We start from the raw sequence: 22,900 nt of genomic DNA on the forward strand, positions 1-22,900 counted from the left end.
GGAGTGAAACAGCCCGTGGGCTGCTAAGTAAAGACAAAATGATCTAGGTAGCCTCCGAAAGGTCGAAACGGAAAATCAGGAAAGACTCGAATATCACTTGCTGCTGCTGAAAGCATTGCCAATGCGACGCTTAAACTCGGCGATCATTGCGATCTGAGAGTCCTTAGTACGGCCAACGGCCTCGGTGTTCTCCACAGCGCGACGGAGCAGGAAGCCCATGCATTCCTGAACCGAGCCCCAGGTCAACAGCTTGAAGACGTTGGGGGCATCGATGGGGGTAGCCCCGACACTGTTCTCGGCACTCTCGAATCCTTGGAGCAATTCACAGCTAACCTCGTCGGCCATACCCTGGAGCTGAGCATAGCTAAGATCAACACCGTAGTCCTCGTTGCGGGTAGCCTGTTCCATGCGCAGAGCATGAGCCTTGCGAACAGACTCACGGTTGTGAGTAGCAATGATGACATTCACGGGCGGGAGTTCAGTCGGGGTGTCCTTTGAGGGAGCCTTGAGCATGGAGTTGTACTTGCGAGTGAGGAGGGACTCGACGACTTGATCATAGCACTCGTCAGTCTCCTCCTTCTCAGCCCAGACGATGTGGCGGGGCTCAGTCTTCATGTAGGCGCCGCGGACGAGCTTGACGCCAAGTGTGTATCCCTCAGCACGAGCAGTTTCAAGGTGACCGGCCAGAGTCGCAGGAGTAGAGCGCAGGTAGGCTTGGTAAGTGCCATAGAAGATGGCTCGGCCGGGGGTCTGGGAGTTGCAGTATTTCTGATACTTCATGATCCAAGCCTCAATGCCAGGCTGCACGGCCTGCTCTTCGGCGTCGACCAGCAGGCGGACGCCACGGGAGATGGCGAGATCGCACACCTTTAGGATAGAGGTGTCCATGATCTCTGTGGGCATAGTCTTCGACTGCAACAGGCGAAGGGCGTCGGTGCCCATTCCAGTGAATTTCAAAGCGACAAAGTCACCGGGTTGAGCCATGTCAACTGTCTGGAGTGTGCCATCCATCCACATCTGAATCTCGGCCAGAGCAGCCTTCTCGTCGTGCAAGGCATCCGAGTTCTCGCCAACGAGGACCTCACGGGCATATCCCAGGAGTACACCACGGCATCCGAGCGCTTTGATTTGGTTGATCGAGTTTTGCACTTCGACTTTGTTCTCGCCAGCGTTAAATTGTTTATAGATGGTGTGCTTGACAAGCATGTTGAGCAATGGGTTTTTGGAGACATCCCAGAAGGCGTTGCGTGGGTGAGCCAACAAAGACAGGGTATAGATGCATGGCTTGAGGAGTAGAGGTGACGAGGAAACAGATAAAACCAGCAACGACCGTAGAACAGATGATATTGGCAGCTTAGCCAGGGGTGCTGTCAGTGCCTTGCGTGGTAGCGGAGGCGGGGCTTTTGTTTGTGGTTGCCATGCGTTGGTGGCTGAAACTGAGGCGACTGAAGATCGAGAGTTGCTAGTGCCGCTCACCAGTCTGGTGGTGTGGGCGGCGGCCTTGAGGGGCACACGCACGGAAGGTGCAGCTTTCATAGCTGGCAGTTAAGACGTAGTAGTGTGAGATGGTTACTAGAGAAAGGAAGGCAAGGAGGTAGCTCCGAAGTGAGTCGAGGTAAAAGACTTAAGAATAAATGGTTGAAGAAATAGAAGTGCCACGGTTGAAAGGCGACCTTTTAGATATGGCGGTTATGTTGGTGGAACTCATTGGGTAAGAGGTAAAAGAGCCGGTGGCAACCGCCAGGCACCGGTACGGTCAGCAGGCCCATCTTAACGGGCCGGGAGGGCCTGGCAGTTTTTATGTGCTACGATCCAAGGATTGGCATTGCTATTATTCATGCTTTCTATGAACTATACCAGAATCTAAGATCATATACAATTATAACGCCAGAAGAACTATTAGGGTACGATCGGGTCAAGGGTAGGGAGATCGTTGTGTCCGAGCGAGAGTGACGCTTTGATATTTGCCCCTTTGCCCTTGTAATCTGCAGCCAACAGCATTTTCGCATATTTAACATGCCGAACGGTTCACGGGCCGGTTTGATATTGGCGGGGGCCACTGATAAGCGATAAGCACAATGTGACCGGCCCGGTCTCTGCACGCGTGACTTGCTTCCGGTTACTTTCAGTTTAGTTCTTCCCACAATAGTCTAGTATGCTGCTTCAATCCCATGGATGCATTGCAAGGTTTATGTCCGATATTATTTAGAGTCACCTGGGCAGGACGGGTCCGCCTATTTTACCCCAGATTCTTCCCCATACACGTACCACGTGATCCGAGTGGCAAAGGGGCGGAAAATGCTTAAAGTCAATTTGGCCCGCGCACCAATCACAGACCACCTGGCTACCAGAAGGTTTGGGCTAAGCAATAGAACACCGCTATAAGCCTGGAACAATATTTATCGAGACGAAATGTGTCAAGGGTAAGATAAGAACAATCTGACATGAGAATCCTGCAAAGATATAAACACGGCAAGGCAGGCGTCAGCGAGACCGAGCTAGAACTAAAAGGCAATGTGGGCGCCAATTATCTCTAGAAACTCAATCGCTGCCTCCACAGCGGCGCGGTTTTCTAGGTCTCTTTTGGATGTTGGGCGTACGATTTCACAGTGGTTGATGGATACATGGGCTCCGAATCACTGATTGGCGGAGGAAACCCATTTTCCCTCGGCTTTTTTAGTATCTTTCTAGAGGGTATTTTCCCCCATTGGAAGCACACTATCATGGCGTTTAGGTTTATCTCATTTCCAGGGCTATTGCGACAAGTACCTAGGTACTGAGTAGATTCGTCGTATAAAAAGAAATGCCTTTCCTAGGATATTCTAAGTTATTACCTAGCATTCTCCGCCGTATTGCTGTTGCTACCCAGCATTCTCTGTCGTATTGCTGCTGCCAACTACCATTCTTTGCTGTGTTGCTGTTCTTCTTCTCTCTCCTGAGTCGTGTTGTAGATTGGCCAATCTTCCTATTTCTCTGCCTTCGCGCATCATGAAAGATTCGCCTAAGAGTCTCGAGGCGGGGGACAATCCCGAGTTCCCATATGATGACCCAAAAGCCATACAGGGAGAGATCACAGGCGTTCACAACTCAAAGACCCAACGAGGTTTGAGCTCGCGCCATGTTCAATTCTTGGCTCTGGGTGGTTGTATCGGCACTGGTCTTTTTGTTGGCAGTGGCCAATCGCTGTCGACGGTTGGTCCTGGTAAGAAGCAGCGTCCAAAAATGAACTTGATATGGGGCTAATACGTGATAGCTCCTTTGCTCATGGGCTATATTGTCATGTCAAGCATTGTGTACTTTGTCATGAACATGCTTGGTGAAATGACCACCTATCTCCCCGTCCAGGGTGTTTCGGTGCCATATTTGATTACTCGGTTTACGGAGCCCAGTCTTGGATTTGCCATTGGTATGTCGAACTCACCTTGAAAGATTCAACAACCCCAATGCTAATTCAAATGCCACCAGGATACAATTACTGGTAATTACCCCTTCTGTCAAGGTCTGAGTCTGTCAAATTAATAAATCTCACGATCTAGGTATTCATTTTCAGTGTTGCTAGCAACAGAAGTCACTGCATCCGGCCTTGTCATTGAGTATTGGCAGTCACCGGTCAGCGTGGGTGTATGGATCGCAATCATTCTCGTTGGTGAGTACATAGTGTGCCAACAGTCCATTACTTATGATATCCTCTAACGCAATCTCTCTAGTCATTCTCCTTCTAAACATTGTCGCGGTCTCTTGGTATGGTGAAGCCGAATTTTGGTTCGCATCACTCAAGATCCTGGCGATCCTCGGTCTAATCATCCTGGGTGTCATCCTTTTCTTTGGCGGTGGTCCTAACCATGATCGTCTCGGCTTCCGGTATTGGCAACGGCCAGGCGCATTCGTGGAACCCTACTTGGTCCCGAGCATCAACACAGGCCGCTTTCTGGCATTCTGGACCGCTATGATCAAGTGCGGATTCTCCTTCATTTTCTCCCCAGAGCTTATCACTGCTGCTGCCGGTGAGGCTGAGTCGCCACGCCGCAACATTCCCAAGGCGTCGAAGCGGTTTATCTACCGTTTGTTCGCATTTTACATCTTGGGCAGCTTGGTCATTGGTGTGACAGTTGCATACAACGACAAGAACCTCCTGCAGGGTGTTGCGAGCGGTGGTTCTGGTGCTGGTGCCAGTCCATTCGTTGTCGGCATCCAAAATGCTGGTATCACTGGATTGAACCACGTTATCAATGCTGCCATTCTTATCTCTGCCTTTTCGTCGGGGAATTCCTGGCTCTTTGCTGGGTCTCGCACACTTTACTCGCTCGCAGGCGAGGGCCAGGCTCCCGCATTTTTCCTTCGCTGCAACAAAAACGGCGTCCCGTACAATGCTGTCATCGTCACTTGGGCAATTGGTCTACTCTCCTTCTTGAATCTGTCTACCTCAGGTTCAACCGTGTTTTATTGGTTTACCAACATTACTACAATCGGAGGTTTCCTTGCTTGGGTCATCGTGGCAGTGGCATACTTGGTACGTTGAATTGCCTCCCCCCTTCCCTTTCATAGATAATCTGGCTAACTATCTCTCTTTAGCGTTTCCGCAGCGCTTTGGATTTCCACGGGCTGCTCAAGTCGCGGCCCTTCATTACTCCCTTCCAACCGTACGGCGCTTACTACGTGATGGTCTTTGTGTCACTACTGGCTATTACCAATGGCTATACGATATTCTTCCCAGGCTCGTTTACTGCGTCGGACTTCCTTGTTTCCTACATTGTCTTCGTGATCTTCTTCGTGCTGTACTTCGGCCATAAGTTCTATTACAAGACGCCATGGATAGTCAAGGTGTCAGAGCTTGACATTTTCAGCGGCAAGGAGGAGATCGACCGACTTGAAGAAGAGGAGGTCGAACCGCAGCCACGCAACTGGCTAGAGCGAGTGTGGTGGTGGATTGCATAGAATGTCTTTGGTCTGCTGTTGTTTTTAGAACGCTCTTCTTTTACCGTACATATAATACCACGTGGTAGATATATAAATATTACAATATACCAATCAAGGGAATTATAGATCTTGCTTTCCGTGATCTTTTTTACATTATACCCATGAAGTATACATTTAGCGCCGATCAGTGCATGTGGGTTTGATTCTCTATCTTTCCTCTAAAGCAACTTAATCGCCGCTATCAAGCTTATCTAGATTTGCGGGGAATGTCAATTTGTTTATTATCTCTTGACTAATGAGAACTTGAATTTATAAAGGACCCGTGGACAAGCTCAAGGCCCGGTGAACAAATTGATATTCTCTTGACAAAGCCGCGCTGATAGACGCCGGCCCGGTGGGATCCACCCGGGACAACAACCGGCCACTTCTGATTGGCCGTCTCCTACCGCCAGTCCCCCAGCCTTGGAGGCCCACCCTACAGTGCACTGTGCAGCTATGAGCTTCTGACCGGTATTAGCCGGCCCTTTTTCATCATTCTTCCCCGCGTCTTCTTCTTCTCCAAATCTTCTCTCTTCATTAGTGCTTGGAAGAAGTTGATTCATTGTCTTCATTTTAAACTATCATAATGATGTCTTCCATTCTGCGCACCCGCGCGCCCATTTCGCGCCTCGCATGCCGCATTCCAAGCTCCAGCACACGCTCCATGGGCACTTACGCCACTTTCAAGATCCCCCAAATTAACAATGAACCTAACGTGAGTTCGATGTTGGAATTGAGATTGTTTGATCATTTGGGCTAATTTTGAACCTTAAGAAACACTATATTCCCGGCACTCCAGACCGCAAGGGTCTTGAGGAGGCTCTGGCAAACTACAAGCAGAAGGCCCCTTTGAACGTGCCTCTGGTAGTTGCTGGCAAGGAGGTAAGAATTAGCAAGAAATGTTTACCTGTGCTGAAGGTACAATTTCTAACATTCAATCACACAGCTCAAGGGATATGAAACCTTCACCCAGTCTAACCCCGCAACGCATGCTCCTGTGGCAACTTACTCCAACGCGTCGAAGGCCGATGTCCAGTCCGCCATTGATTCGGCTCTCGCCGCTCGCAAGTCATGGGCCGATACTCCTTTCGCTGAGCGTGCTAGCATTTTCCTCAAGGCCGCTGATCTTATTGCGACCAAGTACCGCTACGATATTATGGCCTTGACTATGCACGGACAGGGCAAGAACGCATGGCAAGCCGAGATTGATTCCGCCGCTGAGCTCTGTGACTTCTTCCGATTCGGTGTGAAGTATGCCGAAGAGCTTTACGCGCAGCAGCCTGCTCACAACGCTACCGGTGTGTGGAACCGTCTTGAATACCGCCCTCTTGAGGGTTTCGTGTACGCGATCAGCCCCTTCAACTTCACAGCCATCGGCGGTAACTTGGCTGGTGCCCCCGCTTTGATGGGTAACGTCGTGATCTGGAAGCCCTCGCCTTCCGCGATTGCCTCCAACTGGCTCGTGCACCAGATCCTGCTTGAGGCCGGTCTTCCTAAGGACGTCATCCAGTTCGTTCCTGGTGACGCCGTGGAGGTGACCAATACCGTCCTTGAAAGCCGCGACTTCGCTGCTCTTCACTTCACCGGAAGCACCGATGTCTTCCGTATGCTGTACGGTAAGATCTCACAGGGCGTGGCGGATGGTAAATACCGCAGCTACCCTCGCATTGTGGGTGAGACCGGTGGCAAGAACTTCCACTTGGTGCACAAGTCCGCAGATGTCCGCAACGCCGCGGTCCAGACCGTGCGCGGTGCTTTCGAGTTCCAGGGCCAGAAGTGCAGCGCCACCTCCCGTGCCTACATTGCCTCTTCGATCGCCGAGGACTTCGCCCAGCAGGTCGTCGCTGAGGTGCAGAAGATTAACGTTGGCGAGCCATCTGAGTTCACCAACTTCTGCGGTCCCGTCATCCACGAGGCCTCGTTCAACAAGCTGTCCGGTGTCATCGAGGAGGCCAAGAACGACCCCGAGCTTGAGCTGCTCGTCGGTGGAACCTACGACTCTTCTGCTGGATGGTACATCCAGCCTACGGTTTACCGCACTTCCAACCCGGACCACCCTTTGCTTTCGCGCGAGCTTTTCGGTCCCGTTCTGGTCATTCACTCCTACAACGACGCCACCGACGCCGACTTCACCAAGATTTGTGACAAGATTGATAGCACCAGCACCTACGCTCTGACCGGCTCTATCTTCGCCCAGGACCGTGCGGCTGTCCAGGTCGCCGATGAGGCTCTCCGCAATGCCGCTGGCAACTTCTACATCAACTGCAAGAGCACCGGTGCCGTTGTTGGCCAGCAGCCCTTCGGTGGTGCCCGTGCCAGCGGTACCAACGACAAGGCCGGAAGCGCCAACCTGATGTCCCGTTTCGTCAGCTTGCGCTCCATTAAGGAGGAGTACGTTCCCACTTACACCGTTGCGTACCCCAGCAACGCCAACTAATGGATAATTGTCCTCTATCCATGACCTCCAAGTTGATATTGCGTGCTTTATGATCTCATTGGCGTCAATCTTGCATCCCACCCCGGCGTTTTCTTATATTGTGTCTACGAATTTCCAAAATCCTCAAAATGTGTATTTATTTGAAGTCTAAACAGACAATATGCCAAATGTACCAACTATAACTTATAAAAACCATATATCATTATGAACATTTCGTAGGCAATTTGTTCCCCTCAATCCGTCGCACAATTCTTCAAAAACTTCTGCATACTATCCATAGCCTTCGCTGCAAAAGACCCCATATCATACTTTTTCCCAGTCCCCTGAGGGCCCCTATCAAAGATCTCCATCGAGAACCAACCCCGGAACCCCGTTTTGAGCACCGCCCTCGCAACATCCTCAATAGGCAAATACCCGCCGTCATACGGCATAGGCCTATAGTCATGACTCCAGCGACCCCTCGCCCTTAGCCCACCAATAGTCTTGTCCTCCAACGGCGGCGACACCTTATACGCATCGGAGATCTGAAGCAGATAGATCTTATCACCGGGCACTGTGCTCGCAAGCTCATCCATGCTCGCCTCAAACTGCTTCCGTAGCTCGGACTGCGAGACTGATTCAATTAGACCAGACTCGGTAGTCGGATCGCCCCATTCACTGCCCGCAGTCTGGAAAGTGTCCAAACACAACCCACAATTCGGGCGATCTACAGCTTTGACGATCTCCCAGATTTGTTTCCACCCGGGGGCGTGGGTCGACCAGCACCAGTTCTCGTAGGCGAGGCGGTAGTTGCGTTTTGCGAGGATCTCAGATAAAAGGCGCAAGTCGGAGATGATGACGTCGCGTTCTTTCTTGATCAAGGGTTCCGGTGTGTCTGTTGCTCCGACCTGGATATGGTATTAGTTTCTTGCTCTCCTGACTTTTGTGGTGCTCAATATATATATTGCTGCCATACCTGCAACAAATCCGTACCCACGACGTTCATAACCTCCATCCAGCCTGTTGCTCTGGCAAATGCCTCCTCGCGATCCACAGAGCCCTTGACCCAGCCTTCGAAGTTTGAGAATGGCTGCAGCATCATGATTTTCAACCCGTGTTTTTCGCATAGTTTGCGGATTTCCTCGGCTACGGGCATAATCGCCGCGTAATTGTCCGGCGCGATTGGATTACCGGTGATTTGTGCGCCATACTCTAATATGTCTGGGTAGGAGAGTTCAATTCCGCTGAAGCCCGCTTCGCTGATTGCTTGTAGGCGGCGCGGGAGGGTGTCATTTGGGCTGCACCCGATTGAGCAGGAAGCGTATGAGAGGGGGATATTTTGGAGGCTTGAGAGGGGGATTGACATTTTTCGTTTCTTTTCCTCCTAGAAGCTGTCAAGCAAAAATGATATGGTGTGTTGTGATCTTATTGAGGGCTGTTGATATCAGCGAAGACGTACAGTTCACTGGACGTATGAGAAGAGAGCTTCTATGAGAGATTACCATGCTTGGTATTATTAGGTATATATTTGCCTCAGTTGTTTCTGGTTTGCCCATCCCTTTTTCATTCTATGTCCATCGTGATGTAATGTTGGATTTGCTCTTGGTTAGGGCTTGTGTCAGCGGTGTGTCATATCAGCCCATATCGAGCTTGGCCACAATTTGAGTCTTTCATACACTCTCCAACAATGAATTTTGCCTCACTTCAATGTTGCCTCTTCTGCATAAAAGTGCTATCTAGGTAAGAGGCAACACGCTCCATTGACTGGTTCGTGGCGTGTCTGATTGCATATTGACAATGCGCCGGACCACAGATCCGATCGCCACAAGCTTCTTGTTCAAGAAGAGCGAAAGTCGTCCTAGACATCTTCGTGCCAATATCTCCCGCATAATTTGCGCTTTTTCAATCGAGACCCCTGAATGAGCTAGCCTTACAGAGTCAAGACCAACTCACTATGCCGCCCACCATCAAAAGCATCGGGGTCGTCGGGGCCGGAAACATGGGCTCTATGATGACCCTCCGCTTCGCTGAGCTCGGCCTAGAAGTCTCGGTCTGGGATATAGAAAAGAAGAACGTCGACGAGGTGGTGCACTACGCAAGAGACGACAAGAGCATCACAGGCCGAGTTCAAGGCTTCTATGATATCAACCAATTCGCCAAGAGCCTAGAGGGCAAGTCCGACCGGAAATTATTCATGTTTTCCATCACGCACGGTGAGCCCGCAGATGAAGTACTCCGCATGTTGAAACCCGACCTGAAAGAGGGCGACATCATTCTCGACGGCGGAAACGAGAACTATCGGAGAACCGAGCGGCGCCAGAAAGAATGTGCTGATATCGGCGTCTCTTGGATCGGAATGGGTGTCTCGGGTGGGTATCAATCTGCCCGGCGGGGACCCAGTCTCTCACCTGGTGGAGATGCCAAAGCCATCGAGCGTATTATGCCATTCTTGGAGTCGTATGCGGCCCATGATCCCAAATCCGGGACATCGTGCGTGAAGCGCATGGGCCCCGGTGGATCAGGACACTACATCAAGATGGTTCATAATGGCATCGAGGGTGGAATGCTCTCTGTTCTTGCTGAAACATGGCAATACATGCATGAGGGACTGGGCATGGAGCATGGCAAAATCGGAGATGTCTTCGATAAATGGAACGAGACTGGCGAGCTGCGGGGCAACTTCCTGATTAATATCGGCGCCAACATCTTACACACAAAAAGAACTCCCAAAGGTGACCGCAAAGGCGAGGGAGCCAGTCGGGATGATGGATATGTGCTCGATGATGTTCTTGACAAGGTGGTTCAGGACGACGATAACACCGAAGGCACTCCACTCTGGTGTCTCATGGAGTCTGCCGCCCGGCATGTCTCTTGTCCGACATTAGCGGCCGCCCATTACCTGCGAATCTCAAGTGGAAACCGCATAGAGCGAGCGCGTGCTGCGAAGAAGCTGGAGATGCCCATGCCGAAACCGATCGAGGGAACCCGGGACCATAAAGTCATCATCGAGAACCTACGACAAGCTGTGTACTGCTCGTTCCTGGCCTCCTTCTGTCAGGGCCTGGAGTTGATTTCCCGGGCCTCGATAGACGAAGGCTGGAATGTCAACTTGGGCGACTGTCTGCAGATCTGGAGAGCGGGATGTATCATCAAGTCCGATCACATCGCGGATCTACTGCAGCCGCCGCTTGCAGTCCTCAATGAGCTGACGAACGCGAAGTTTGTGGACGCGGTCGCGCATGAGTTGCGCCAGAACTTCCACAGTCTCAAGCAGGTTGTCATAGAAGGGACCATGTTTGATCAATATATTCCGGCTCTCTCGGCTACTCTGGAATATCTCAAGTATGAGGGTGGATTGGGACTGCCAACCCAGTTCATGGAGGCGCAAATGGACTACTTCGGTGCACACAACTATAACAAGCCTCGTATTCCAGGTGAGGATCCAGGACCAGTTCACAAGGGTCCTCATCATTATGAGTGGTTGCCGGCTTAGATTGGTTCGAGTGCATTACTCTGGACTCTGTACCACCCCCAAATTGTATTTATTATCCCAAATTGTACATGTATCCAATTGCACAAAAGAAGATCTCCAAGATATTCCTGACCAATGATCAACTATGACCTTGATAGCCATGTAGAGATAGATGTACCTGTAGATGTGTATTAAAGTTTTATAGATCGCCCAAAAAGGAAGGTGGCGGCCTCAGGAACCCGCAGCACGTGGGTCGATTGACAACCAATCGGAGAAGCGCAGGTTGGCCGCAGCCTCTGAGATTTGAAGATGGCGCAAGATGCGCTGGATCTTAGGCTTACGTTCATTCTCTTCTATATCAAAACCATTTCGTCGAATTGAGTCCGCGAAACAACTCGCTCGCAGAATGGCTTCTCTCCCTAACACATACGACGGTACGTGTGCCTTCTGCCTTTCTCGCATCAGTACCCCTCATACCCCCACTTCGATAGACAGCTGACGATAGTGAATCTGACAGGGCCCGTCCGAATCGCTGTCATCGGCGGCACCGGTCTGCGCGAGCTGCCCGGCTTCACTCAGGTGGCCTCGCTGGATATCACAACCCCCTGGGGCGCCCCTTCCTCGCCCATCACTATCCTGCACCATGAGTGTAAGCACAACAACAAGGTTGTGGCCGTTGCCTTCTTGAGCCGCCACGGCTTGCACCACCAGATCGCTCCTCATGAGGTTCCCGCTCGCGCCAACATCGCCGCCCTGCGCTCCATCGGTGTCCGCAGTGTGATTGCTTTCTCCGCCGTCGGCAGTCTGCAGGAGGATATCAAGCCCCGCGACTTTGTCATCCCCGACCAGGTCATTGACCGCACCAAGGGTGTGCGCCCGTGGACTTTCTTCGAGGGCGGCATTGTTGCTCACGTCCCCTTCGGTGACCCCTTCGACGAGGGCATCGCCAAGGTGGTGCGCGAGTGCGGACACAGCCTTGAGGGTGATGGTGTCGTCCTTCACGACCGTGGTACTGTGATCTGCATGGGTATGTGAAGCTATAACCTATTCTCACAACGAAAGATCACTAACCATGTCTTTTCTATCGTCTAGAGGGCCCTCAGTTCTCCACCCGCGCCGAGAGCAAGATGTACCGCTCATGGGGCGGAAGCGTCATTAACATGTCCGTCCTCCCTGAGGGCAAGTTGGCCCGCGAGGCCGAGATCGCCTACCAAATGATCTGCATGTCCACCGACTATGACTGCTGGCACGAGGACACCGCCGACGTCACCGTCGAGATGGTCATGGGCAACATGAAGTCCAACGCTGACAACGCTCGCCGTTTCGTGACTGCTGTCCTTGATGCCCTGGCTAGCGATGAGCACAGCGAGCTGGTCCAGGCTAAGCACCTGGCTGGCGGTATTAAGTTCGGTATTAGCACCCCTCAGGCTAACTGGAAGCCTGAGGCTAAGGAGAAGCTGGATTGGCTTTTCCCTGGCTACTGGTAGATCTAGAAGCTTTGGGATTAAGGGACACATTGTGTTGCCTTGTCACTTGACGTACATCTGATGATAGCATATATGCATTAGAGTTATGGAACACCAACATTCTAGGCATGATTGACATGCGGATCTGGAATGATAGGACTTCACGTTTAGTTGATTCCACTTGTTTTAGAACAGACTAAGCTTTTTGTGCCGCAACTTGAGTCTCAAAAGGGGGCAGAAAAGAGGGCTTCTTGGGTTGTAGTCTGGCACTTGAGGTGTGAACCACAACACCAGAGTTTCTACCGGTACAGCAAATACTCATTTGCAAATAATATGTTAATAATATGTGGAGGCGGAGAGAGGATAAAGGTAGCTGAACCCCTAAGCCAGTGGTCTTAGCTACATGATATCTTGCGAGAGTTGGTAAACACCCGTCGACAGGAACAATGGTATCGAAGGTTGATAAAGCAAAGGGAGCGAGATAGCATTTGAAACAAGCAAGAAAGAGGTTTCGACTAGAGGGACGCTCACGGCATTCGAGTCACAGACGAATGATCAGCTCGTACTAAGGATTCGGCGGGCAAAATAGCAGGACATTAACCCTGAATACAGACACGAAGGACACGCCAATCGTCATCAGCTGTCAATTCTCACCATGCTCCAAGGCCGAGGCTAGGCTTGGGTACTAAATGGAGTTCCTTGATAAGGCAACTTTTCGAAGGTGATATTGAATTAAGTCTGGGAAATTAGTTTGGCATTTAGTTCGCAAATCAGATATACAATTAACATCTTATTCATTATAAATGTCGTTTCTGTCCTTTCAGTTTCAACCTAAATTGGTACTGGGTACATCATTCGCCAGTGATGTTGGGTCATGGCCTTTGCGATGAAGAATCGCGCCCAGCGTGGATCGCTAATGCTGTCATCGTCTTCGGTTCCAGACCAAATTGGTACAAAATTATCTTCTTCGATACTCTCTTCCCGGTTTTCTTCGAAATCTTCCTCCAAATCTTCCTCCGAGTCTTCCTCCGAGTCGTCCTCCGTGTCTTCCTCCAAGTCCTCCTCCGAGTCCTCCTCCGAACTCTCCCCCGAACTCTCCCTGGAGCTCTCCCTGGAGCTGTCCTCCGAACTCTCCAGCCAGTCCTGCGGCGAGTTCCTCATCCATGCCTGAGGTCGCGATTCCCGAGGTAGCTCCATCCGTCCATCTCGAGCAAGCATTCCGAGCACTGAAATTAATTCGCTTGCAAAGATATAATATCGATCTCCTGGAATTATAGGAGCTCTATTTGGCAGCATCTCCAGTGGCAGAGCATCAGGGATGAGGCTGATGAAGTTCTCACAGGTGAAAGAATGAGTCTCAATGGCCTTCAAAAAGGCTTTCACATATTGTGTTCGGTATTGGGAAATGGCTAGCTCGAGAGCGCTGACCTTTGCCGACGTCCTGAGCAAAGGGTTGGCTCCCAGCCTGAGAAGTTCCTTTGTCAAGCCGAGTGCTCCACTTTCTGTCGTTAATAACAGAGCGTTTAGGCCATCTGCGTCCACTTGATTGATTTCTGCACCATGCTCGATGAGCAATTGAATTGATGCGCATGGATGTACGTGGTCCAACCATGGATGTCCATTGGGATAATGATACTGTTGTGCTTGCGCTTGGTTTTCATCGTCAAAGTCAATGACCACGCCCGCCTCGTCTTCCAGTGGTTCCACGGCTAGATGTAGCAACGGCGAGAGCTTCCCATGGCGTATGTATGTGGAAGTGACATCAAACCCTTTCTCAATAAATAATTGAATAATTTCGTTTTTCTTGTGAAGGACAGCGGCAACAAGTGCCGCTTTGCAATCATCGCTGTCTGGATCCAGCTCAAATCTCCATTGCGCAAGTGCTGCTTGGAATTGAGTAACTGGACAAACGGCCGCCGCGTGCTCTAGAAATGAAGTAGGTTCTTCTGATCCTCGTCTGAGAATGTCAAGGGATTTTGGTATCTCGTCTAATGGTTGCTTCCCCCTTTCTCAATTAAAAAGTTGGTAGCTTCCAAATGACCTACACGCGAAGCTTGACGACCAGTGGAGCTTGTTACCATCGAAATCAAAGTCTCCACGTCTTGTTCGGTGAGAATGTCAAAAACACTAAACATCATCACCGGTATGAATTGGTCAGGATAGGAAGCTGCATCCAATGCAACTTTGGCAAATTTCTTGAAATCATTTCTTCCCACTTTGCGGAGAAGCCCGAGGACAATAGCTGTTTCTCCCCTTTTCGCCGCAAAAGAAACGTCCTTTTCGGAAACTGGGTACTCTGGGCAACGAAGCAAAGTCTCCGTAATTTCGGCATGCCCATTTCTCACTGCACGGGACACTGGTAAGTATCTCAATTCGGACAAGACAGGGCTACACCCCTTGTCAAGTAGTCGTTGAGTGAGAGACATGTTTCCAGTCTCTGCCGCCACGCCAAGCAGATAGGCTTGCTCAAGTGGAGTAATAGTTGCGAGTTGTGTTTCCAGATCGACTCGGTCCAATATCATCGGGGCAATGTGTGGTTCTCTCCATGGAGATGGCCGTAAATCTCCCCCATTATCACGGTCACAAGGTTTCAACATCCATTTCCAGCCGCTGGTGCTTATGCTATCCAGAGATTCGGGAGTCACATTGGCTAGGAAGAATGATGCCATGTCTGGGTGGCCCGCTTTCATGGCAGTGTCAAAGGCCGAGCCAGGGTTATGGTCGTAGATGTCTGGGTGGTCCGCTTTCATGGCAGCATAAAAGGCCGAGTCAGGGTTATGGTCGTAGATGTAGTTGGAGGGTCGATAGGTAAAGGAAGCACCACATTTGACCAGGTATTTGACCATCTCCAACTGACCTTCCTTTATGGCACACCAAAGAAGATGAAATGCCGAATCTTGTGATAGATCTTGGCATTTAGTCTCCTCGATTATATATTTAGCCACCGACACATGGCCCCCCACAACCGCAGAATGAAGAATCGAGTGAGTGCCTCCCAGCTCATCAATATAGTTCACTAGGGCACCCTGAGCAATTAGGAACTTAACTACGTCTAACTGACCACGTAGGGCTGCGTGGCTCAGAAGATGCTGGGATCGAATAGCAGACCTTGTAATGATTGAAGGCAGGTTGTCAATAAAAATTTGAAGAATCTCCAGATGACCATTTCTTGCTGCGATGATCATGGAAGACTTAAATTGCAGGTTTATTTCAATTTCGAAAGTGTCACAATCATTCCACCAATCCTGCGGTGTTTCTAGAAAATCAAACAATCTGTAACCAGCAGACACTAGTTTGTGTAGAGCGTCTGAATTGCCAGTTTCCACAAGGCGCAGAATGTTGGGTTCACAGCTATTTGCAAATCTTGAGTAAAGCTGAGGATTGAATATGGTGTAAAACCGGCGACAGGTCTGTGACATGGCATTGAATTCTGATGCATATTGCAGGTTGGGCGGTATGAAGAGTAAGAGCTCCAATGGTAGTGAGGATAGAGACATTTTTGCGTTGTCAAAGCTTATACAGAGAACAGTCTCAAACACAAAGTATGCTTTTTTCCCGCCTTTTTCTGCCGCCTAGCTAACAAACCGAGAAAGGGGGAGACAATATCTATGAAAACAGACATCTGAAAAGACTGAGAAGGATCCGAAAAGACCACCAAAAACGACCACCAAAAAAGACATCTAAAACAACTATCCGAGAAGACTACCATAAAAGACTTGACACGGCCGCATAAGCGGCCGACTATTCTTCTTGTACATAGTTGAGTTTGTAGTCGACAGAGCATTTCGGACACACGTGACTTCCCTTTTATGCCTGAGGCACCAATGACGCCAACCTCCGACTCACCGACCTGCCAGATAATCTGCCATCCTTATCTTCCCCCAGACCCCGACATCAATAAGTGTTCTGAACAGCCCAGACTGTGCCTTGCTTTTTCAGGATGTACCAGCTGGACGAAAGATATTTTTAATACAACAAACTACACCACTGTTGCATTCCTATCTTTTTTTACGCCTCTTCGCCTTCGAACATAGCTTGATCACCCGTCGCGAGCCAGATTCAAATGATGCAAGTTGGATATCTGCATTTTCTGATGGCATGAGCGGTGACACTGCGAGCTTGCGTATATTTTTCAAGGAACACATTGGCTTGTCGCGGGTTGCTGGGTCGTCAGAATGAGCCCTGCCGCAGATACCAGTGAAGCTCCGTCACAGCGGAAGATGGCCGAACGTGGGGTTGAACACGGCACCAATGGGAGCTTGAAGGTTGAGAAACAATCGTTGTCCCATTCACTTGAGGGGAAACACAGTCGACCAGATACTCCTGTGGCACAGTCTAACGGCGAGGCTGACCAACGCCTAATCAATGGAGACAATGGCACAAATGGGCAACGGAAACACGATACGACTTCGGAATGGCACCTTGCCAACGGGGGACATAAAATGGTGGACGTGGAACGCGACCAGGGACTGGGCATCCTAGTCGAGCATTTACCGAACAACGGGGATAATCTTGGCCAGTTGTCGGTAGTGGATGTGTACGATGGCCCCAAGGCTAAGGCTGCTTTGGCTGAGTTGTCTAATGATCTGTCTCACCGACTACCAGAGGACAAAGACAAGGTTATGAAGTTGTCTCCTGAGAAGATTCAGGCGCTCACGTCCTCACCAGAGTCCATACCTTACCATCCCATGAGTCCAGAAACGAACAACGGAAGGCGAGTAGTCTCGGACAACGCCCATGGGAATGCTCCTCTCGCACGACCGGAGATACCGGAGTTTGTGCTTCAGTCGCTGAGCGAAAAGCCATCGCCCGCGGATGTTTTGCCAAAGTTACGGCCCACTAAAGAAGTGTTGCTGGGAGATGCTTCTGCGCCAGCGAGTCCTGCCTTCCCACGTAATACTCAAAATTCCCCTCTCCGGAATCGGCCGCAGCCAGCACGAACAGTTTCTACCCCTAGCTCCACGCGGCGTCAATTGCCTCCTACCCCAGGTAATGACCGCCTAACCCAGACATGGGCGTCGCGCTCGAAACAGGACCGACCCGCGCTGGAACGCGATTTGAAGAGCCACCTTTTAGCATCACCTCAGATTATAGAATCGCCCATACCCTCACCCTTGCCATCATCTATCCCTTTGCCGCCAGTTTCTCTGCCAACCTATCTCCAGCTTGAGCTTGCTTCTGGGCGACCTTCACCACTGTACATCCACCGTGACGCAGCCAATGACTTTCCCTATGAATCATCACGAGTTAAGATCGAGAGGCTTATGAACTTTATTATGCTTGCGCCTATGCTCGAGCAGGTACTTTGCTTTGGGAGTCTTGCTTGCCTTGATGCATGGCTGTACTCTTTCACGATAATGCCACTGCGATTTATCAAGGCTGTCTATATCCTGGGCGAGTCATGGGTGATGAACTTGGGAGCTGAGATCCGTTTCATTTGGAAATTTGTGCTGAATGGGATTGGTCGAGTATGGCGCAGGAGGAATCATAATGCGAAGGAGGACCAGCGTGCAAGACGCGAAAGCGAACCCGACGCCACTCCTCACCTGCCCCCAGGATCCTCTGTGGGGCCAGATATTGCACCAAGAAGGAAACATCGGTTCTCCGAATCCCGCAAACATCACCATCGGCGAAAGAAGTCGAGGCCCTCGGCGCTACTTCCAGACGACAAAGCAGACATCTTGACAGGCTTGCTGATGATAGCCACCTGCTGTGTTTTGATGTACTTCGATGCAAGTCGTATGTATCACTGGATTCGTGGACAGGCTGCTATCAAGCTATACGTTATCTACAATGTGTTGGAGGTCAGCGACAGGCTCTTAGCTGCCATAGGTCAAGATGTCCTCGAGTGTCTCTTCTCGCGGGAGGCTCTTGAGCGTCGTCCGGACGGCCGAAGCAAGATCATCCGTCCATTCTGGTTGTTTCTGGTGGCGCTGGTTTACACAGTATCCCATTCATTGTCTCTGTTCTACCAGGTCATGACTCTGAATGTGGCAGTGAACTCATACTCCAACGCACTGATTACGCTACTTCTATCAAACCAGTTTGTGGAAATTAAATCCACCGTTTTCCGCAAGTTCGAGAAAGAGAACCTCTTCCAGCTTACCTGTGCGGACGTCGTGGAACGGTTCCAGCTATGGCTGATGCTTACTATCATCGCTTCGCGTAATATCGTGGAGACAGGCGCATTCAATTTCGTCGGCAACCTCGGGCTGGGATCTAGCTTCACTGCGCAGTCCTCCACAATTACCAACAGCACACCACTATCCACGCCTCCACGCACATCATCATCCATCCTGCCTCAAGCATTCACCCTCTTCCCATCCTCAATCCTATCATCCTTCCACAGCGTCAACTCCTTCATCCCGACCTTAGCCCAGGTTCTCGGCCCATTCCTAGTCGTACTAGGCTCGGAGATGCTAGTAGACTGGCTCAAGCACGCCTACATCAACAAATTCAACAACAACCGCCCAGCCATCTACGGCCGCTTCCTCGACGTGCTAGCCAAGGACTACTACACCAACGCCTTCGGCGAACAAAACCTAACCCGTCGCATCGGCCTCCCAGTCATCCCTCTCTCTTGTCTCTTCTTCCGTATCTCCGTGCAGACCTACCAAATGTTCCTAGCCGCCCTACTCCCCCAACACCCTTCCTCGACAGCAATAGGCGCAACCTCCCTAACCTCAATCCACAATCACTACGCCCCCTCCCCGATTCCCTCCGCCCCACCCTTGACACTCGCAACCCTTCTCCCGGCCTCCGCCGCCCACGTGAGCGCGTTCTTCCGCACCCTCCTCGAAAATGCCATCCCGTCCCCGGCCCAGTCTGTCCATATCTTCACGGGCATCCTGCTACTGACAGGATTCATCGTCCTGCTCATCCTGAAACTCCTGTTGGGCATGGCCCTGCTTGCGTTTGCGCGCTCCCGCTACAGGAAGATGAAGGGTCGCGAGAGCGAGCGTAGACAGGCCTCGAATAACCAGTCTGGTACTGAGAGTGGGCTACCACGTTCTCGTGATTTCCATATTGAGGGGAGTCAGCGCGTTGGTGGGTGGGGTGTTGTTGAGGTTGGGGATGAGAAGCGGAGGTTGATCTATGCGGATGATCCCGATGGGTTGCGGCGGTTGAAGGAGAAGGAGGAGAAAGATAAGAGTAAGGATGGAGATTTCAATGTTGATCATGTACAGCGGTATGAGATGATTGCTAAGAAGATTTGGTGATTGGGAGTTGGTTTGTTGTGGATGGTGGATGGTGTTGATTGTATAACTTATTAGTATAGGTGTATAAATACTGATCCTATTTCTTATATACTGTTTTGGGTCATGGAACCGCGTAATAAAAAAGAATATCAAGATTTCTTTCGAGTTACTTGTTATCTATACATTGGCTGTAGTAAATGGGGGAATAAAAAGTGATTGATTCGTGTCATTGGGAATAAGAATTTGAGGAAGGATATCAGAGTAAGGCGAATAGGGGTATGTACAAGATCTCGAGAGGCTCGCTGGTCGTGATCAATATTAACGATTGGTCCGGTCATCAACCACAGGAGAGCCAGCTCCTGGTTTTCATCGTAATAAGGTCTCATGGCCTTCAAGTGACGGCTACGGTGGTGAGCCTTATCAGTATTGGTGGGTATTTGAGCGATTGAATGCGTGCCCTGGTGGAGCGCGATGCATGGCAGAGGGCGAAGTGGTGTTTGCTCGAGTAAAGCTGGACGGACCGGGAGGCCCCTGGGAGGGAGGCTGGGGTGTGTGATGAGCCATCGATGGGTTGAAGGCTGCATAGCCGCCATTTTGAGGAGCGGGAGTTGCCGAACTCATTGGAGTGAACATCCTTGGTGGAGGCTGCACCAATGTGGCTTGTGGGGGAGGGGGTGGTCGGTAGCTTGCCGGGGTGTTGGATCGATAAGGAGCAGGCGTCCCACCAGTGCTGGCCGGCGTGTATGATCTTGTTGAATATGGATCCTGTGGGTAGTAATCTTGCTGTGCGTGAGGCGCGCCTCTCTGGCCACCGGGAGTCCCGTATCTTGCTCCGTACCCGTCCTCTCCGCCGTATGCCCCCCTCGGAGGACCGTAGGGATCGTAGTGGGCAGGCGCATGGTCACGGTTGAAATAATCATAATCATCGGAAGCGTTTATATCAGCCGAAGCATAATCGGGCGCTGGGGTATGACTCTGATATGGCCGAGAATCAGAGTTATCAGTCAGGTTGCGATATCTATTGTGATCATCATTGCCATATGGCGCTGGAGTCGCTCGAGAGTGAGGAGTGGCCATCCGTGATGGGACGTTTGCCGGCAAGGGAGGTACTGGGGGAAGCGTCGGGTTCTGGTGATCAAGAGGGGTGTATCCCATTCCGGCGGCATTGCCTGTCAGTGAAGCGGACTCGGAAGCTGCTGAAGATGAAGTTCCGGTTCGAGCTAGTCTTGGTTTGGCATCGAAGTCCAGATTCGGCAGTGTCGGGTTGAGTCCCGGCATTGTCGAGGAAGCTGATCGCGAGTAAGGCGGCAAAGTGGTCTGGGTGGTACTTCGCGACAACGAAGCCACTGCGGGGACTTTATCTCCAGCGAAAGACGGCAGGGTCGGGTTCGAATCCGTGACCAGCGTTGGCTGAGTGGGTGCTCTATTTTGTAATTTGAGTCCCTTCGCCAGGGCCTTGGTGTTCTTACGGTGCACGATGCGCTTCAGACGCTGACCAACCTTCCGACGGCAGTACCTCGAAAGAGTACCGTCTTCCGCTGGGATATGGTGGAACAGGAAGATCAAATAGAGTACGATCGCCGAGATCAACTTGAGAACTGATAGGACCCAAATGACCAAGGTGAAAAGCATACCAAACAAGACCACAGCTTGAAGGTTGTTGTCCTCGGCCATAATCTTAATGTTGTTGAAGAATTGACCAATCGAGGAAGATCCATCGTCGTGCGCTGCATTCTTTCCTCCAGGAATGAGGTCCATCTGCATGACCGAATATAGAGTAATCGCATTGAGAACTTGACGCGGGCCATCCGCGAAGATCGTGTTCATCCAGACTAAAACCCCCCATTAGCAAGTTTAGAAGATCAATTAGGTAATAGCAGTTTACTTACACTGGAAAGAGAAGTATGCATACAGAGCAACATATTCTGCGGCTTTCCTGTCTTTCGTTAATTCAGCGAATACAAGGAATCTCCTGTATCCACGACCCCGCTTGCCGAAGCGAACACTCTGGATACGCACAGCCAGCGGGTCCAGAAAGCTGCGAGTAATACTACCCGAGCGGATGGCGCGGATGGCATGTATCCATCGGTAGGCCAAAAGAATGAACGAAGCAATGATGCAGGCGGCGAAGATCCAGCGGGAGATATTGAAGGGAATGGCGGGTTGAACCCTGCCGGACCACCGAGAGAAAGCCAGCAAGTTGATTGCAGTGAATGTATCGACACCGTAGACTGCAAACGAGATGAATAGGAACACCCATAAGAAGAAATATGAGAACGGAGTCCAGCAAGACTCGGATTTAAAGTCGTCCAAGTTCTAAGGGAGTCCATTATCAGTATGCCGAGCCATCTATAGAACACTGTCATGGTGCAGACCTACCACGTAGTCCCATTTCTCCTCCATCGCTACATCCCCCTTCTCACGGTCTCCACCGCATAGCATTGTGTCAATTGACCTGGTCCTGCCAGAAAGTGATCACAGAAGATTGAAAAGAATGGCGCGATCAATAGAGGTCGACTTTCTCGGGCCAGCCGGCAAAGTCGCGTTTGAGGTTCGAAACAGGTGTAAAGAATAGAGAGAGGCAAAGTTCAGGCGCAACGAGGGGAACGATTGTATCTTAACCGCGGGAATGGCGCATACCTGCGCAAGGCAAGGAGGGAGGCTGATCGCAGTGTCAGGTATCGAGGGCTACAAGCCACGTGTATATGATCACAATGAAGCGCTGGTATTTCAGGCGCGTATTGGGGTATTTAAAGCGACAATAGGCAGACTCTCATTGAAGACCGCCGATCTCGCCAAGAAAGGGGTCGCGATGGTGTGGAGAAAGAATGTGCAATTCCCAGTGGAAATAGGTGGTAACAGATGGGAATAGGATTGAATGAGTGTGGCAACTTCCCAAGGTCGGAGAGGCACTGAAAAATGAGTGACACAATTGAATGGAAGTTGAGAAAAGAGAAGAAGAAGTGAAACACATCGAGGGGAGGAGGAGTTCGGCAGGGGTGGGGACGCGGGAAGTTACAGGCACGAGCGGGTGATTCGTTAGGGCTGAAAGGGCTTTCCCTTCATTGATTCATCTCCGGCGATTTTGTTGATTCCTTTGTCCTTTTGTCCTTTTCATGTTCTAAATTGGGAATCTACTACGTTACCGTTCATCAATACCCCGAACTGTTGGTATATGCCTATTCTTGGAGCAAAGATAACAAACTCTCACTGGCCCACTCTCCAAAGCCCTGAGACAGATTGGGGAAGATGGGTCCGTCACTATCCATTCTGACTGCTCACTGGCCATCAGCACGCGCCAGGGGAGGATCCATGTACCTAAGCGCTGAGTCCCTCCGGGCGCTACACGGTTTGATACAATTTCCAACGCCTGGTGCTATCTTTGGTTATG

General features: G+C 50.8%; 9 protein-coding genes across 9 annotated transcripts; 5 read left to right on the plus strand and 4 right to left on the minus strand.

Annotated features, from left to right (window-relative positions):
* Window positions 1-93: 93 nt before the first annotated feature.
* On the minus strand, window positions 94-1,536 carry N7471_009987 (proline dehydrogenase family protein; the record flags this gene model as incomplete). The annotated part of the gene is made up of 1 exon (XM_057282706.1): window positions 94-1,536. One exon carries the CDS (start codon window positions 1,534-1,536, stop codon window positions 94-96), a length of 1,443 nt encoding a protein of 480 aa, XP_057133589.1.
* A 1,452-nt stretch (window positions 1,537-2,988) lies between these two features.
* On the plus strand, window positions 2,989-4,935 carry N7471_009988 (Amino acid/polyamine transporter I; the record flags this gene model as incomplete). The annotated part of the gene is made up of 6 exons (XM_057282707.1): window positions 2,989-3,202; window positions 3,254-3,406; window positions 3,466-3,478; window positions 3,537-3,646; window positions 3,708-4,510; window positions 4,573-4,935. 6 exons carry the CDS (start codon window positions 2,989-2,991, stop codon window positions 4,933-4,935), a joined length of 1,656 nt encoding a protein of 551 aa, XP_057133590.1.
* A 551-nt stretch (window positions 4,936-5,486) lies between these two features.
* On the plus strand, window positions 5,487-7,585 carry prnC (delta-1-pyrroline-5-carboxylate dehydrogenase prnC). Its single transcript, XM_057282708.1, has 3 exons — window positions 5,487-5,671; window positions 5,731-5,838; window positions 5,903-7,585. The coding sequence occupies exons 1-3, from the start codon at window positions 5,543-5,545 to the stop codon at window positions 7,391-7,393; spliced, it is 1,728 nt and encodes a 575-aa protein (XP_057133591.1). The 5' UTR covers window positions 5,487-5,542; the 3' UTR covers window positions 7,394-7,585.
* Window positions 7,586-7,626: 41 nt separating this feature from the next.
* On the minus strand, window positions 7,627-8,738 carry N7471_009990 (sugar phosphate isomerase/epimerase family protein; the record flags this gene model as incomplete). Its single annotated transcript, XM_057282709.1, has 2 exons — window positions 7,627-8,280; window positions 8,349-8,738. The coding sequence occupies 2 exons, from the start codon at window positions 8,736-8,738 to the stop codon at window positions 7,627-7,629; spliced, it is 1,044 nt and encodes a 347-aa protein (XP_057133592.1).
* A 588-nt stretch (window positions 8,739-9,326) lies between these two features.
* On the plus strand, window positions 9,327-10,865 carry N7471_009991 (6-phosphogluconate dehydrogenase, decarboxylating; the record flags this gene model as incomplete). Its single annotated transcript, XM_057282710.1, has 1 exon — window positions 9,327-10,865. One exon carries the CDS (start codon window positions 9,327-9,329, stop codon window positions 10,863-10,865), a length of 1,539 nt encoding a protein of 512 aa, XP_057133593.1.
* Window positions 10,866-11,163: 298 nt separating this feature from the next.
* N7471_009992 (S-methyl-5-thioadenosine phosphorylase) lies at window positions 11,164-12,527 on the plus strand (the record flags this gene model as incomplete). The annotated part of the gene is made up of 3 exons (XM_057282711.1): window positions 11,164-11,278; window positions 11,362-11,871; window positions 11,937-12,527. The coding sequence occupies 3 exons, from the start codon at window positions 11,164-11,166 to the stop codon at window positions 12,329-12,331; spliced, it is 1,020 nt and encodes a 339-aa protein (XP_057133594.1). The 3' UTR covers window positions 12,332-12,527.
* Window positions 12,528-13,141: 614 nt separating this feature from the next.
* On the minus strand, window positions 13,142-15,495 carry N7471_009993 (ankyrin repeat domain-containing protein; the record flags this gene model as incomplete). Its single annotated transcript, XM_057282712.1, has 2 exons — window positions 13,142-14,233; window positions 14,356-15,495. 2 exons carry the CDS (start codon window positions 15,493-15,495, stop codon window positions 13,142-13,144), a joined length of 2,232 nt encoding a protein of 743 aa, XP_057133595.1.
* Window positions 15,496-16,485: 990 nt separating this feature from the next.
* N7471_009994 (TAPT1 family protein) lies at window positions 16,486-19,530 on the plus strand (the record flags this gene model as incomplete). Its single annotated transcript, XM_057282713.1, has 1 exon — window positions 16,486-19,530. The coding sequence occupies one exon, from the start codon at window positions 16,486-16,488 to the stop codon at window positions 19,528-19,530; it is 3,045 nt and encodes a 1,014-aa protein (XP_057133596.1).
* A 399-nt stretch (window positions 19,531-19,929) lies between these two features.
* N7471_009995 (uncharacterized protein) lies at window positions 19,930-21,951 on the minus strand (the record flags this gene model as incomplete). The annotated part of the gene is made up of 3 exons (XM_057282714.1): window positions 19,930-21,341; window positions 21,399-21,825; window positions 21,889-21,951. 3 exons carry the CDS (start codon window positions 21,949-21,951, stop codon window positions 19,930-19,932), a joined length of 1,902 nt encoding a protein of 633 aa, XP_057133597.1.
* Window positions 21,952-22,900: the final 949 nt, after the last annotated feature.

Source organism: Penicillium samsonianum, assembly GCF_028829775.1.
Source record: "Penicillium samsonianum strain IBT 33392 chromosome Unknown utg000005l_segment0_segment0, whole genome shotgun sequence".
Classification (NCBI taxonomy): domain Eukaryota; kingdom Fungi; phylum Ascomycota; class Eurotiomycetes; order Eurotiales; family Aspergillaceae; genus Penicillium; species Penicillium samsonianum.

What these genes read in the sequence shown, in the direction of transcription:
- prnC (XM_057282708.1), top strand. Translation starts at nt 5,543, where the DNA reads ATGATGTCTTCCATTCTGCGCACCCGCGCGCCCATTTCGCGCCTCGCA. An exon ending in AAATTAACAATGAACCTAAC is followed by an intron (nt 5,672 to 5,730) that starts GTGAGTTCGATG and finishes TTGAACCTTAAG; the next exon opens with AAACACTATATTCCCGGCAC. An exon ending in TGGTAGTTGCTGGCAAGGAG is followed by an intron (nt 5,839 to 5,902) that starts GTAAGAATTAGC and finishes TCAATCACACAG; the next exon opens with CTCAAGGGATATGAAACCTT.